We start from the raw sequence: 18,092 nt of genomic DNA on the forward strand, positions 1-18,092 counted from the left end.
TCTGTAACAGAAATAATTTGTTAAAGCAGAGAATAGTTGGTATATGAAAAGTACATATAAATATGTACTTTTCATATACCAACTGTTCTTTGCTTTAACAATTTTATTTCTGTTTCGTTAACTTAATTCAACGCTTAATATCTGTAACAGAAATAATTTGTGTTCCAAAATATTCTCTGTTGCTTTGATACAAGTAATCTCATATTTCGATGCCGAAAAAACACATTATGAAAAAAAATCCAGCAAAAAATATGTAAAAAAAAACAATGTATGTTTCAAACAAGTGTAAAACCAGTCGCTACAGGTGCTACATAGCGTCGGTATGACAGGTTTCATAACCTGATAGTCGTCAACTTTAACAGTTAATATCTCGCTTCGCGGGGCAGAGCGGGACTTTTTTCTGCCAGATTCGTTCGTTTTGTGCAAAAACGCGTCGATTAAGCCTAAATTCAGCGAAATCGGTGAGGAGGGAGCTCTCCTTAAGTATTACCTTACTTGATTCTCGGGAGTACGTACAAATCACCTGATTCATAATGACCGCTCTAAATTTCATTCCCAATTTCGACCAAATATAATTTACAAAGGATGTTTAACTCATTGAATCATCGAATCTGAAGATAAAAGATGACTTTGCGTGAATGTAAAAGGGGGATGACAAGCAAAGAATGTTTTAATACAATTTTATTAAAAAACTTTATGTAAAATAATACGCAATATAATATACAACAAATGCCACCACACAAGCCATTCACCATCATGTACGAGATATATTATGTATACCTTTATGTGAGATCGCAATATTATCCATGTTAGGCTGCGTTCGGAAACGTCACCCGAGTATACTCCCTTCTCTTTCTATCTCAGCAAGTTAGAAGAAGAAAGTATACCCGCGTGTACCCGGGTGACGTTTCCGAACGCAGCCTTATGCACATAGGTTAACTGGTTAACTGACTGTCTATGATGACTGTGACAGCGCGCTGCACTGTCTGCACTGTCTGCACTGCACTGCACTGCACTGCACTGCACTGCGATACTAACGCCGGCAGCCGCCAGTGTCGAAAAAGTGAAAGTGACGTTTTCTCTGTAGACATATATATATTGAATGAGAGCGTCGACGTATCTTAACGACGACGTATCTTAATATAAAATTTTCACATTTCGACTTTTGCTCGCAATATCTCCGCTCGTAGGGCACGTAGCGGAAAAATGAAAAGAACGGACCCCCCCCAAATCGACCCCAAGCTATCGATCAAGCCTATTTAGAACTTGATCCGTTCACTCGTTATCGAGATCTCAACATTTCGAGTACTTGCAAATCGTCGCGTCGCGTAAAAGAGTCACGGTCTGTCTCGCTCCGCGTGTACTTGGCGCGAGACACTACCGTGTCTCTTGATATGTTGTTATATGAAAAATTTGTTGCCGGAAATTACGTTTTTCAATGAGAAAAACGAGTTATGGTATAACGATAAGTTATTTTTTTTTAGTGAGAATAATGAGTTATTATTATATTATTAATTAATTATAAATTTATTTAAAAAATATTATAAACATTTAAAATATATTATTATAACATATTCTCAAAATATATTGGGGCAACTTCGCCGAATAATTAAGAATTATGCATGATGTACGCAATCAAATCGATGTTGAAACGATGTCGAATCGATGTCGATTTGAACTCTTTGACATCAATTTGACATAGTTTCGACATCGATTCGATTACTATTTCCCACTAGTTAGAAACGGAGCACGCGCTCTGAATATGTTTCGAGTGCAATTTCATGTGAGAAGGCATTTTCATGTCGTGAGTATGGTTAATACACACATCAAGACTGTCATTATTCTATTATTCTGTTAATAGGCCTATTTGTAATGAGCCGGCACTGGTTTCTGACATTCACCCGACATTAAGGAAAAATTATATTCGCATATCCGATTTGAAATTTTATTACTTTTTTTAAACTGAAATTGTTTCTTAAGAATTTTTGAAAAATTATATATTTGTGCTGGTTATGACACATGTAGACTATATATAACACTTACATCAAATTAAGAAGTAGTCTACCACGTAAGACGGTTGGCTCACGATCCAGAGGTCCCGAGTTCGAATCCCATTAAGGTAAGTGTGTTTTTCAAGTACGAGAAAATATTTATAATCATAGGTTGCATCTTAAGAAACAAATTTAGTTAAAAAGTAGTAATAAAATTTCAAAATAAATATAATTTTTTTTATGTCGGGTGAATTTCCTCATTAGAGTTCAAATTGACATCGATTCGACATTGATTCGATTGCTATATTTTTCATAAATATCAAATAATTCTTCAAGCAAAGAGGTTGGAATCCCTCCGTTTGCAGACTATTATGACAGCAAAAAACGTTATAAAAGCGCTCTAGTTATCATACGAAATATATCGATTTTTCAAAGATTTCGATATCGATGAATGTCAAAGCTGTGACCACCTGAATACCGAAATTGATGTGAAGATCGATTTTATATTGATCCCTCTCCCTCCCTCTCTCTCTCTCTCTCTCTCTCTCTCTCTCTCTCTCTCTCTCTCTCTCTCTCTCTCTCTCTCTCTCTCTCTCTCTCTCTCTCTCTCTCTCTCTCTCTCTCTCTCTCTCTCTCTCTCTCTCTCTCTCTCTCTCTCTCTCTCTCTCTCTCTCTCTCCCTCTCCCTCTCTCTCTCTCTCTCTCCCTCTCTAAAATGCTATAAATTGAAAAATATTACTTTTTTATCGACTGAAATTCAATTCCGTCGTATACAATTCTTTGAGATTCACTCAATTATTTCCTTAAAAAATTGGAAAAATTTCGTAACCGATTTCCAAAAAGATACCGGTTCCCAAAAAGATCGGTAACGAAAAACTATACAGTTTATAACACTCCCCGGGAAATTCTACCCCTGTTTTATATACAATTCTTTAGGATTCGGTCAATTATTTTTCGAAAAAATAAAAAAAATAAAAAAAACCGGTTTCCAAAAAATCAGTAACAAAAACTATACACATTATGGCACTCCCCGGAAAATTCTACCCCTATTTCATATACTTTTGGTAGAAATTTGATCTATAATTCTTTGAGATTCGGCCAATTATTTCCCGAAAAATTAGAAAAATTAAAAAAACCGGTTTCCAGGAAATCGGTAACAAAAAACTATACACATAGTGGCATTCCCCGGAAAATTTTACCCCTATTTCATATACTTTTGGTAAAAATTCGGTTCAGAGGTTTAGGCTGGGCGTTGATGAGTAAGTCAGTCAGGACATCTTCCTTTATATATATAGATAAATGTAAATGTACCTAATATATACATATATAAATATATTTATAATATTTCATACAGATATTGTTATTTCAAATCCTTCAAAAAATACTAGGAAATTATCTACATAATTGTTTCATATTGCATGCATAATGTTTTAAGTATACTTAATTACATTTTTTTCAACCATTACGAAACTTTCAATCCTTCAAGAATAATTAATGCTTTTCGTGTTATTAATGCTTGGTGTTATTAAATAAAATTTAAATTATACAAATAATTTCCGTAATTTTTACATTATTTATACAATTTGTGTAAATAATAAAACGTCTTCTTGTCATTTAAAACTTTGTAAGAAACAAAACTTTATAAGCAAGTAATTTGAAGCTATATATATACCTATTGTTTTCACTTTTACCATACGATCGCACATACCCCCACCACGGGAGTTTCGCGACCTGTGTATACGACCGTGTCACACTGCGACCGTTTACACGTCCTTTTTACATCGATGTAATAATCCTAAGCCTCTTCACCAAACGACTTTGAGTTAATACTACATCGATGTAATAACTTCGTCATAAAAGAATGTTTACACGGCATCTAACGTCAGTAATTATAACATCGATGTTATAACTTCGGTGTAAATCGGTCTGTGTTAATGTGTCAATTCGTGTGTAAAGGCCTAAAGCGGGGAGCACACACTTCTGCACAACGCATAATGCGTAAGCATAAGAAAATTGATTGGTCTATTTCCTTATGCACATGTGTATGGACCAATCAATTTTCTTATGCTTACGCATTATGCGTTGTGCAGAAGTGTGTGCTCCCCGCTTTAAGGTCAATCCAGACAAACTTGCATAGGTGCATAAGCATATGCATAAAGAAATGGATTGGTCTATTTTCTTATGCACATATATGGACCAATCAATTTTCTTATGCTTATGTTTATGCGCTATGCAAGTTTGTCTGGATAGACCTTTATTAATAGCTTAAAACCGTGAATCAATGAGCATCTTATGTAAATCAATATGGCGACTTTATATTAGATGCTCATTGGTGCAGACGGTCTCATGCTATGCCATTGCTATGCATATGCAGTCATGTCATTTTGTGTGCGATGGCCTTTTATATTCTTCTACTTGTGTATGAGCCCTAAGAGGGAAGGTATTATTACTCTGGGATGCGTTCTAAAATTCACTCTAGTTAACTAAAATGCTATAGTGTATGTACGTGACGTAAACTATAGATTTTAATTACCAAGAGTGAATTTTGGAACGCAGCCCTGAATACTCTGCTTGTGTAATTTAGCTGCAAACGAGATCTTATTTTTATTGTATATATATAGATTTTTATTGATAACAAAAAGATTATTCGAGATAGTATTAACTATTGATTTCAAATTAAAGAAAATTGTTTAAGGTATAAAGAGTGTACTTTTAATGTATTTGATTCGATTGGCATAAATATAACCTACCAACATGGAGAGAAAACACAGTGTAAGTATTATATAAATTTTTAGAAGACATGCTTAATATCAGATTTCAATTAAAATTTATATTTATATTTATTTATTTATGCCTTTTGGTCTATAAAGTAAAATTTGAATAATTTTTGTTGGACTCCTGAAATGATCGTATGGCAAATACAAATAGTAAAATCCCAATGCGGGAGAATATAGAGATCATTTTATGAGATTATAAATGATTCTCAGAATTAAAAAACTTACAGATGTAATTATATAAAACAGAATTGAATACAGTTATAAATAAGGTTTTAATTTTGTAAAGTATAATTTATCTTTCGTGTGATTTGCTACTTTGAGATAAGCTAAAATAATCTTAAAAATATGGAAAAACATAATAATTTTAAGTCAAAAATATTAATATGAGAAATATATTACAATATTAGGGGAAGATGCTGTACCTCAGAACACTTTTAAGTTTTTGATTTTTCTGACAATGAGCCAGTTTTAATTTAAAAATTTTGAAAAAAAATATATTATTAAAGTACATATATATATATTTTAGTATAAAAAAAACCTTAATTTTTATTACTATCTGGTAAGAGAATACAGTAATTTTTTATAATTGGAGAGTGACGCCAAAAATCACCTGCTTCGCCACCCTTGAAATCCGACTTGAATTTGGTGTTAAACGATCTATCGATAGTTATATATAAAACATTGATCCTCTGAAAGTTTCAGATTGAGCCCACTCTTTATCTTCAAGATATGAGGGGTCAAAGTTTGCATTGTGCATCAACATCCTTATCAACTGTTCTGACCCATTTCAGATGGTGCTTGATTAGCGTGAGTCCCCGTGCCTCTCACGATTTGGGGTGCTTGATTAGCGTGAGTCTCCGTGCCTCTCACGTTGCATGAACCATGTATACGTTTTGATATACTCCTTTAACGCTTTTTAGGAATGGTTATTGACACATTGCATATATCAGGGTTGGGTATATCGATCCCATTGTATTGTCCATAGCCGAGATACCATATAATTGTCATTATATGGCTGCAACAATGCGAACTTTGACCCATCATATTGTGGAGATAAAGAGTGGGCTCAATCTGAAACTTTCAGAGGATTAATGTCTTATATATAACTATCGTTTAGCACCAAATTCAAGTCGGATTTCAAGAGTGGCGAAACAGGCGATTTTTGATCTGTTTTTGGCGTCACTCTTTTGTTTCAAGGTACAGCAGCTTGATGTACCTTGGAATACTCTCTTTTGTACTTTGGAACACCTATGAAAAATTTTAATTTAAAAAAAGTAATTTTTTTCAAAGAAATATAATATTTTATTAAATTTAGTTACACCCTTGGTCAATTATTAAACTGAAAATGACAATCAAATCTAACGAGATAAATCATTATTGTCATAAATAAAAACAACCGTTCATAATAAGTAATTTTGCGTGTTTTTATTAACTGCTTTTATTTTTCTCTCCAATAAAATATTTATTAATAAAATAAACAAAAAGGCAAAAATAAAAAAAATACAATAAAATAATATCAACGCTTATTTCTAATAAATTATTTAGCATCTTTTAACGAACAATAAAATTTTACATTATATATTTTTGTTGCTTCTCTCAGTGAGATACTTTCGTCATTTCAGTTCCTAAAACTGCATTTACAGCAGATATCAAAGCACCAGCATCCGGCCTTGGCCTTCTTATTCCACGTTTACTACGTGGCATGGTAGCTATAATACAAACAAATAGCTTCCAATTACTCTAGCTATCAGTAAAAATAGAAAAAATTGTAGTTAAACAAATAACTAAAAGTTATATAAAGATAACAATTAGCTAATATACTTTTGAAATAGAGTTCCAAGGTACATCAACCGTTATGTTCCAAGGTACATAGAAATCAATTTCTAATAAAAAATTAGTTAACAGCTTATAGGTTATAAATGAAGTTATAAATAATTTACTACATTATTCCACATATTTGATACATTCTTACTACCCTTGGCTGATAACTATATATCTTTCCTAGACAGCACAAAGATGACTAAAAGATGACAAATTTTTGGCTTAGATGTCTTTCCGTTAAAGCTTAAAGTCGACTAAAAGATGACTAAAAAATGACTTATGTCCCACTAAATGTCGTCTTATAGCTGAAACTTATAAGATGACTAAAAGACATGATATTAGACATCTTTTAGCCATCTTTTAAAATTGTATTGTGGACATATTTTCGTTCTGTATATTATACCCTAACAAAATAATTCACAAAATTGCGTTACATAACTCAACCCAAGTGATATGTATTTCAAAAAAAGATGTGAAATCTTTAAATTGTGCCAATTGCAAAGAGAATATATATAAATCCAAAAATCTTAAATGGTAGTAGCTAGCTTTATTTCTCTCTAACAAAATAATTCACAAAATTGCGTTACCTAACTCAACCCAAGTGATATGTATAGTAGCTTTATTTCTCCCTAACAAAATAATTCACAAAATTGCGTTACCTAACTCAACCCAAGTGATATGTATTTCAAAAAAAGACGTGAAATCTTTAAATTGCGCCAATTGCAAAGAGAATATATATAAATCCAAAAATCTTAAATGGTAGTAGCTTAATTTCTCTTTAACAAAATAATTCACAAAATTGCGTTACCTAACTCAACCCAAGTGATATGTATAGTAGCTTTATTTCTCCCTAACAAAATAATTCACAAAATTGCGTTACCTAACTCAACCCAAGTGATATGTATTTCAAAAAAAGATGTGAAATCTTTAAATTGCGCCAATTGCAAAGAGAATATATATACTTTGAAAAATAATTGTTGCGCAACTATTTTTAAAAAATAAAACTCAAGTGGTACGTATGGGCACGGCGAGATGACAAGCTCAGCGCAGAGGGCAGCACCAAAAATGGAGACTTGTCATAATGTTTACGTTTAATGAGTAGAAAGGTTTGGAGAATTTTTTAACATGCCGGGGGAATGTGTGTGGCATATGGATGTAAAAATATCATCGGGCATCAGTTCCCGAGGGACAAGATGATGAAAAAACGGTGGATCACTGCTATAAAACGCGATTCATGTCCGAATACAAATTCGCTGTGCACAAACCACTTTAGACCTGAGGATTATATTACCACCGACTTTGAAAGTAGTGAGTTTACAATAAAATTAATAGACATATAATGAAACATATGTTTAGTCGCGAATTTGTATTCGGACATAAATCCTCGCGTTTTATAGCAGTGATGATCCACCGTTTATTTTTCATCATCTTGTCATTCTTGTCCCTCGGGAACCGATGCCCTCCCTTATTTTTACATCCATATGCCACACACATTCCCGGCATGTTAAAAAATTCCGAAATATTCACGTTTATGTACACAGATTTTCTCGTTAACGATATGCTCGGTACTCGGTGACAGCTCGGTGTGTCTCCAATTTCGCTAGCGCCCCTAGCGGCTAAGAGTGGCACGCGCCGTCCCCATCTTTTTATTCCCATTCAAGGGTCTTCTTGTTCCAACCCAAGCTTTAATTCTTTTTAACAAAATTATAATATTACAAAGAATCATTTTAATCACAAAGAATTAAAGAGATAACACTACAAAATAAAAATATTTAATTAAAATAAAATATAATCCAAAAGGCTCACAGAATTAAAAATTAAAATTAAGGAATAAAGAGCATCGAGCCGTGACAAGATTTAAGTGTCAATATATTAAAAGTATAACAATACAATTACAGACGTTTCGGTTCTATAAAACATTGAACCATCTTCAGTGTCTATTTTAACGCAACTGGTTGACAAAACTTGCTACATTAACGCTATCGTTATTAAAATTAAATATAGCACGCAGACGACAACATTGGTATCGTACGCATAGCTGAAAATTAAATTTTCTAAATTAAAATTACGCCGTGTTACAGAAAAATAATTCTAATATAAAATACGTACTATTTGAAGGTCTGTGGAGAGCACGCTTGTAAGGTCGACATTGTCAATATCGTAGCTAGTGTGTTAATTTTGCAAGAGAGTAACAAACTATCAAGCAGGGCCTATAAACTCCCATGTATTTCGCGTGACCAGCGTTAGTGGCGCCCTCTGACATAGGACACCCTACGCTAGGAACTAAGGCTGCGGTCCATTTGATGTTACAAGTGCTTCAAAGCGTTCTTTTTCTTCTTCTTTCTTCATTGAAAGAAAGGAGAAGAAGAATGCTTCGAAGCATTTGTAGCATCAAATGGACCGCAGCCTTAAATCACATATCGACACATACCGTGTACATTTAAAATGTTAGTCTTAGGTAAAAAAAAGAGCAATGGTTAAAAATAATATTGTATATTTATATAATAAAAATGCATAATCTATACAAATATCGTTGAATTTCACTTGAATATAAATTTGCATGCAAATGTGTCTTGCAAGCGAGTCATTATTACGTTTAAATCGCTATTAAATCATGAAAAATTAGATACCTGCCAACGATTATACGTGGTTATAAAAGAAAAGACACGGTAGCATTTACTGATAAAATGCTACAAAATAAAAAAAATTACGCGTTATATTGAGTTATAGGTTGAAGAAACCGCGGTGAGTTTAACAACGTTTATAAACTAAAAATAAAGAGATCTCTTTGTGCTAGTTAGTAGCTACTTACTACTTCTCTTTAAGCAACGTCAATAATTGAAAACAAAAAAAAGTGTCCTAATGATTGTCCATTAGAAATTAACATAATAATACCGCTGTTTTCTAATAAACTTTACGTAAAATTAAAGATAAAAAACGTAAATTAAAAGTAAAAAAAAGAAGGGAGAAGTAGAAAATCACAGCTGAGCGTGAGCGGTTTCTTGCTTCAAAATCGGCCTGGGGCGTTTCTTATTGTTCCCATCGAAAGGGATAAAGCAGATTGCTATTCCTTCGTGTTGTTTTCATATTGTTGCCGTGTTGTTTCCAATTAATAGCGAATTTGGGCGCTTGCACTAGTGCACACTGACTGCGCACTAAGGCTTGTTCTTATTATTAGTTAATTCTTATATTTACAGATCATTTTAAATACTTTTTGAAATACTTCTTAGCCAGTAAAATGATCTGTACAAAATCTATACAGATTGTTTTATTGGCTAAAAAGTTTTTAAACGTGTATTTAAGCGACCTTTAATATAAGCACAGATATTATGAACAAGCTTTAGTGTGCACTCAGTGTGCACTAGTACAAACGTCCAAATTCACTATAAATCTTTTGCAATAAATGCTCCCAGGAGATTCAGTCCATAATTTATCGGTTTGCAAAATAAATGACAATGAATAATTAGTACATATACAGTGTTAGCAGTGCAAAATTTATCTCATAAAGAAAGATACTTACGAAGATGTCTTTATATTCAGATTTTCTATTTAATCTTTTTATTAAATTTATTGCTTATTCTTTTTGCTTCGTTGAACATAAAATTTGTCTTTTCTTGCATTTCTGCCCTTCCGTTTAAAATATTATTAATAATTTTGCACCATTTAATTATAAATTCTTGTGCTATTTCCTCATCTAAGGCCTGCTGCAGAGTGGGACAATGTATCGTCTTCATAATAGATTTATCTTCGTAAAAGATTTGTATTAATTTCTCCTTTATTTTGCATGTATAGCAGAAGTAAGGAAATCGTATTTCTGCAAGTTTTACTTTCTTCTTAATTTCTTCCAAAATTCTGTCACCTTTCACACATTCTGCGCATTCAAAACATTCAATTGCTACTTTATTTCTTATTATATTTCTCACGATTTTTTGCGCATCCACGTATATTTCGGTGTTCGTTGTTTCTGGTATCGCAGGTTCAGAATATTCCACGTCTGTATTGTCTTCCTTGTTTGGAGACGCTAGGTCAATGATGTGCCTTCGTCACTCTCCTCACAATTGGAAGATAGGGATTTCTTTGAGGTCAAATTTGTGCATAGTAGCGTTTTAAAAGATGCACTGAATTGATGCGGCGAAGGGTTGTTATTCCTATGACCGTGGTCTCTAACTCGGCTGAAAAAATTTTCTATAATGTCCTGATTAATATATTTTAAATTCAGTGCTGGTAATCCACACTGTTGTAATGTTTTCCACAAATAGATACTGCCTTGGATTGTCCATATCCAATTTTTCAGACATTTTGGTTTACTTCTTCGTAAAGGCCTGTGGTTTTCTTGTTCAACGTATTCCATTCTACGAAGTTTTTGTACTGCTTCTTGCCAAAATTGTACATGTGCACTTGTCGCATTTATTATACTTGTGAGGCCTTGTCCTTTTTTCCCATTAAAGGAATCAAACAGATCGTCGAAAAATAATATGACGTCTGCTGTTTCAGCGGCACTCTGCGGTAATAACTTTTCACCGAATTGAGTTGTCATACTACCTATGACAAAATTTAATTTTTAATTTTTATTATTTATTTAATTTTTATTATTTATTTAATTTTTATTATTTATTTAATTTTTATTATTTATTTAATTTTTATTATTTATATTACACTTCGCTACGACAATCTTTATATTTTTTAACCGCAGAATTATTTACTTCCAAACTTTTACTTGATACAAAAATTTTATTTTATATTTTAATGCGGGGTCTACAATGCGAGTCGTAAGTCGTGAGTTGTAAGAAATTGACCAATTACAATCAATGATTCTTCTCAAATTCGATTGTGATTGGTCAATTTCTTACGACTCACGACTTGCAACTCGCATTAGGTGCTTTCCAGTTATATAACGACACAAGTCGACACAAGCGTCATTCTATCTTTGTTGCTCACTAGATGTTGAAAAGAGACAGAATGACGCTTGTGTCGACTTAAGTCGCTAAATGAAAAGCACACATTGCAGACCCGCATAATAGTTTACTGTATCTTTATTAAAATTTAGCACCACATCCATAAAGTTCGCTACAGTGTGACTTAATACCTGTGTTGCATATTTTACTTTCATCTTTGGTATTAATGCAGGTATAACATGTTTCTTTGTTAATTTGGGCATTTGCCGCTGCCTCAGAAAGGAATGTTGATCCATTTCGTACGCTTGTTGAATGTCCTTCCAACAAGCATATCGTTTATTCTCACCTTCATTATATTTAACAAGTAAATCTTTTGTTAGGAGATTATTACGGACTCCTTTTTGTAAATGTACATAATCGTACAATGGAATAATTTCATGGCCTTGTATCACAAATGTATTTCCTAAAAAAAAGCACAAAACATTATAAGTATATTACTCACTATACAAGAAAAACTGCCAAATTAAAATCAATTTAATTGTTCACAATATGTAATTTACAATTGATATTATAATGTTTAATAAGTAAAAACTGTTGAGAAATGAGTAAATTTAGCTTAGTCATGTAAGTACATGTATATGTATGACTGACAAGGGAACCTCGCGAAGTGGAAAATTCTGATTTTAATGAAACTTTCCACACATGTAGGAGGAGTAAAAAGATGAATTTAGATATTTTTTGTAGCGGCCCAAAAACGGTTTTAAGGGGTGAAACCACTGCTCATATGTAGAGCGGTTTTTTGCTTTTCTCGATATATTTCGAAAAATATTCGAGATATCAAAAAATGTTTCAAATAAAAGTTTTATAGTAAAATCTCCTCTATTCAACAACATTAACAAAATTTTGAAAAAAAAAGTTTTGTTTAAAAAATTATTTTTAAAAAATATTATATTAATGTTTTTGAATAGAGGAGATTTTACTATAAAACTTTTATTTGAAACATTTTTTGATATCTCAAATATTTTTCGAGATATATCGAGAAAAGCAAAAAACCGCTCTACATATGAGCAGTGGTTTCACCCCTTAAAACCGTTTTTGGGCCGCTACAAAAAATATCTAAATTCATCTTTTTACTCCCCCTACATGTGTGGAAAGTTTCATTAAAATCAGAATTTTCCACTTCGCGAGGTTCCCTTGTGAGCGACACTGAGGGAGCACGCAACGAGCACGCAACGAGCACGTAAGCATAGATGTGTACAAGCGACGCGCGGTGCGAGCATACGCAGAAAGATATGAGACTCTCTCGGGGCCGACACGCGGTCGAGCGCTCCAGCGTATCATATACAGTATATAGATGTATATAGTGTATTGAATATAAACTCGTTAATTCTCATCGTTTAATTGACTTCACCCAAACTTACCACTCCACGCATCACTAAACTTAACATGGTAGCAGAGCGTGGTTCAGTGAAAAGTTTGGGAAAGTTCCGTTATGGTTGTGGGAACATTTGGCAGTGAAACCAAAAGTGATTTACAAGTCAAAGAGGAATCAACTGAAGAAAACGGAAGTGAGGATTATAGACGAGTCGACATGGCGGACGAGTTCAAGATGACGCTACCAATTTTTGATGGAAACGACTACAGTACATGGAAAAAAAGAATAACTGTATTTTTGAGAATGAAAAAATGCGAGAAGGTTATTCAACGAGAGAGAATCGACACGGAAAATGAAGCCACGTGGAATGAGATTGACTTAAAAGCGATGAACTATATATATAGTGCTTTGTCAAATAGACAAATGGAGTTCATTAATGAAGAAACTACAAGTTATGAAATAATCAAGAAATTAGACAAACTATATTTGCGTGAATCAACCGCATTACAGATTTGTGTAAGAAATAAATTAGAAAGGATTAAATTGAAAGACTACACAGGAACAAGTGAATTTTACAGTGACTTTGAAAAACTAATAATCGAATTGAAAAATGCCGGAGCGACAGTGACTGAAAAGGAAAAATTAAATTACGTGTTAAGAACGCTACCAAGTTCATTAAGCCATATCGGAGATTTAGTCGACGTACTACCCGAAGGAGATAGAACTGTGGATTACGTAATTAATAAAATTAAAATGTATGAAGACAAAGAAAAAGATGAAAATCAAAATTTAAGAAATAAAAGTGGAAATTCGAATGTATTCAAAAGTGAGATGAAAAAGGACAGAACGTGCTATAAATGCGGAAAGCAAGGACATTATCAGCACGAATGCACGAGCCAGAGCAGCGCGGGAACTTCTTGGAGAGGTCCGAGGGGAGGAGGACAGCAGCAAGCGCGAGGAGGCGCGCGCTATCAGCCTCAGCAGCAACGAGACAGCAGCTACGGCAGAGGCAGCAGCGGTCACCGAGGCCGAGGCGCAGGTGAACGAGGACGAGGCGGTCAACAACGGCAAGATCGTCAAAGCGCAGATCAAGGAAGGATGACTTTCACAACAGAGGTAGACAATAGGGTAGGATATAACGTCGAGGTAAATAATTGCGAAAATAGAGTCGAATGGGTCTTAGATAGCGGATGTACGGACCATATAATAAATGATGAAAAGTATTTTGTAGAATCAAATAGACTTGAAAATCCAATTAGTGTAAAAATAGGTGATGGTCGAATATTGAAGGCAACGAAAATAGGAAATATAGTAACTAAGTTCGTAACAAATTATGATGAAACAGAAGTAGAACTTAAAGATGTATTTTTTGTAAAAGAAATGGATAGAAATTTATTGAGTTTTGGAAAAATTGCTGATAACGCGAAAATAATATCAATGGGAAATACTTCAAAAATTTATACACGAGAAAATAAACTGATAGCAGTAGCTAATAAAGTAAATAATTTGTACAAGATCAATAGCTTTGTTGAGAACAAACAAAATTATGTAACAGAAAATGTAAATAAGAATATGACTTTAAAGGAAAAGTATCATAGACTATTAGGTCACGTAAATTTCAAGTACTTGAATATTCTGAGTCAAAATAACCTAGTTGATGGGTTACCAAATAATTTAGAGAGCGACTATTTGAAATGCGGTACTTGTATACAAAATAAAATGACTAACACTAGTTTTGAAAATAATAGACATAGAGCAAAAGATATAGCTGAAATTATTCATGCAGATGTAAACGGACCGCATAGTACCATAGGTTATAGGGGTGAAAGATATTTTCTAATTTTAATTGACGATTATAGTAAGGCTGGGAAAGTTTACACGATGAAAGAAAAAAATGAAGTTTATGACTGTATTGTAACATATGCAAATCAATTAGAAAATCTAACTGGTAAAAGAATAAAGCGTTTAAGATGCGATAACGGGAGAGAATTTTTGAATAAAGATATATATAATTTTGCTAAAGAAAAGGGAATTTACATTGAACCGTGCCCTCCGTATGTTCACGAGTTGAACGGAACTGCGGAAAGATACAATAGGTCGGTAATGGATACGGCTAGATGTTTATTGTCCGATGCGAAAATACATAATAGATTTTGGCCAGAGGTAGTCAAGACGGCTGTTTATTTGAAAAATAGAACATTGGCAAATACATTTGAGAAAAAGACTCCGTATGAGATTATGATGGGAGAAAAGCCCGATATTAAGAATTTAAAATTATACGGAAGTAGAGTTTTTGTTAGAGTTCCGGAAGTTAAAAGGAAAAGTAAGTGGGATAGAAAAGCTGATTTAGGAGTATTAGTCGGGTACGAAGAAGTAGGGTATAGAGTATTAATTAATAACAAAGTGATTGTAGCAAAACACGTAGATATAATTGAAGAAAATGTAAATTTAGTTGGATTTAAAGATAACGATGAAATTAATGAAAAGGAGTTAATTCAAAACGAGATTAATCAGGAACTTCAAAATGAAAATGAGGAAAATGAAAATAATGAGCATGTGAATAACCTACCCAGTACTAGCGATGAAAATTTACAAGTACTGAGAAGGTCAGAAAGAAAGAAAAGCCCTGTAAGCAGATATGGAAATCCAATAACGAACTGTGTTTACGTAAATTATGTTAGTGTAGACAATCCGGAAAATTATAATGAAGCAATAAATTGTAACGATAGCGATAAATGGCGAGAAGCTATGAATAAAGAAATCGAATGCTTAAATAGAAATTATACATGGAAATTAGTTGAAAAGCCAAAAGATAGAAAAGTATTAGATCTTAAGTGGGTGTTTACAAAAAAGGCTGATAATAAATTTAAAGCGAGAATTGTAGTAAAAGGGTTTCAACAAAGAGAAGTGTTAGAAGATATATATTCACCAGTAGCGAGAACACAAACATTAAAAATTATGTTAAATTATTGTGTACAAAACGGACTAGCGATAGATCAAATGGATGTCGAATCTGCGTTCCTAAATGGCAAAGTAAAATCGGAAGTGTATGTGAAACAACCTCAAGGTTACGATGATAATACAGGCAAAGTTGGTAAACTGGAAAAGGCGTTGTACGGACTGCGAGAAAGTCCACGAGCGTGGTATGAATGTTTAGACGAATACTTGAAAGAATTAGGATTTAAGCGTAGTAAAACTGATTACTGTTTATATTATATGGAGAATAATATTGAAAAAATCTATTTGATAATCTTTGTAGATAATTTGTTAATTTGTAGTAAAAATCGGAAATTAATAGAATGTATTAAAAGAAAATTAGCAGCAAAATTTCGAATGAAAGATATGGACCAAATAAAAACTTATTTGGGAATAAATATTGAGTATGATTGTGAGAAGAAAATTATGACATTAGATCAGAAAAACTATATTGAGTCATTAGCAAAAAGGTATAAAATAGAAAATGCGAAATTGTATGCTACCCCGATGGAGCAAAATTTGAAATGTGAACCTGCCTTATCAGTGCCAAAAGACATAAAATATAGAAATTTGATTGGGGCCTTGTTGTATATAAGTTCAAGTACTAGACCAGATATTTGTTATTGCGTGAATTATCTAAGTCGATTTCAAAATTGTTATGATCAAAGCCATTATAAGTACGCCTTAAGAGTATTAAAATATTTATACATAAAATACATAAATGTATTTATATTATACTAAAGATTTAAAATTAAAATTTGAGAAAAATGCAAATTCGGATATATTAGATTGTTGCGTTGATGCTGATTGGGCAGGAGATATAGTAGACAGGAAATCCACGACGGGATATGTTATAAGAATGTATGATAATACTATATTTTGGAAATCAAAAAAACAAGATATTGTAACGAAATCGTCGACTGAGGCAGAGTATGTAGCCTTGTCTGTATGTGTGAGTGAGATAAACTTAATTAGAGAGTTATTGAAAGATTTTGGAATAGAAATCAAAAACCCGGTAAGAATTTATGAGGATAATGCTGGTGCAATTAGTATAAGTAAATATGGAAATTTAACAAAAAATTCTAAGTATATAGAAACACATTATCATTTTATTAACGAGAATTATTTGAAAGGAAAAATTGATGTAATTAAAATAGATTCAGAAAAAACTCCAGCAGATATGTTCACCAAGTCTTTAGGACGAATTAAATTCGATAGGTTTAGAGAGAATTTAAAGTTATGCTAAGAAAATGATGCAGTGTAAAATGATTGAGAAAAGCTAAATTTAAGGAGGCGTGTTGAGAAATGAGTAAATTTAGCTTAGTCATGTAAGTACATGTATATGTATGACTGAGCGACACTGAGGGAGCACGCAACGAGCACGCAACGAGCACGTAAGCATAGATGTGTGGGGGAGACCGGGGCCTAACCGTCGCCGGGGTTGAACCGTCAAATCAAATATCTCGGAACCTGTATATTGTGCGAACTCGCTATTAACATTGTAAACGCTGCTTATGGTACCCATGTGACCAACGGAGTTTCGGCAGGTTATCTGCCGTGTTATGATTTTTACGAGGGCAAACGTGTTTTCGGAAGGTGAAAGTGAAATTTTCTGCGCGTGGAAATTTTGTAATATCTGCAATAATATTTGCTCTCCAAATCTCAAAGTACGTGATTATAAAGAGTAATGCATGCTGAACACGAATCCAGTGTAGTTTTTTCATTATCGTTGATGTCTAATATTTTGTGGGCGATCAAACCTGAAACTTGTGCTTGGGGCTTATCCGTCAGTAAGCACCCGGGGTTTATCCGTCAGTCTCGTCACTGTGGCGCGCCGGGCGCACGACTTCGGCTCACGGCGATTTCAGGTTAGGTTTCCCTCGAGCGTGATTCTGTCTTCCCTTGCACGTGCGTCAGTTTGTATAGGAGGGAAATGGTACGCACGTATCGTCGCAAAACGGGTGTTTTGGCCGACCGAAAAGATGGCGGACCGTTGTTTTCGAGATCGCTCGCGCTCACGGCACGTCGGCGAGGTACGGCGAGGCACGGCACGGCTCTGAGATCCCGCGATTTCCGCGCGAGAGTTGACATGCCGCGCGCGCGGTAGATCGTCCCGACTCCCGGCCGCGGTAAATCGTCGTTGTTGGTCGTTGTGTTAGTGACAGTCGCGCGTGCGACCGCATCGTCTAGCGTTCGCCGCATCGTCTCGGCGTCATTGTCGCCGCCGTTGTAGTGGTGGTGGTGTCGGTGGTGGTCGT

General features: G+C 33.9%; 1 protein-coding gene across 2 annotated transcripts in view; it reads left to right on the plus strand.

The window, feature by feature from the left end:
- The first annotated feature begins 4,517 nt into the window (after nucleotides 1–4,517).
- LOC139782044 (dual specificity protein phosphatase 3) overlaps nucleotides 4,518–18,092 on the plus strand; it is a 55,077-nt gene continuing 41,502 nt past the window's right edge. The window contains exon 1 of one of the 2 annotated variants that reach the window (XM_071720957.1): nucleotides 4,518–4,762. In XM_071720957.1, coding sequence (XP_071577058.1) covers nucleotides 4,745–4,762 — 18 coding nt within the window. In that variant the 5' untranslated portion in view covers nucleotides 4,518–4,744. Of the gene's footprint in view, nucleotides 4,763–7,329; nucleotides 7,348–18,092 lie in introns of those variants that run through there. The other variant, XM_071720958.1, reaches the window with a different exon arrangement.

Source organism: Temnothorax nylanderi, unplaced genomic scaffold (assembly GCF_030848795.1).
Source record: "Temnothorax nylanderi isolate EJ_2023f unplaced genomic scaffold, tnyl_v1.0 TNYL_tig0384_pilon, whole genome shotgun sequence".
Classification (NCBI taxonomy): Eukaryota; Metazoa; Arthropoda; class Insecta; order Hymenoptera; family Formicidae; genus Temnothorax; species Temnothorax nylanderi.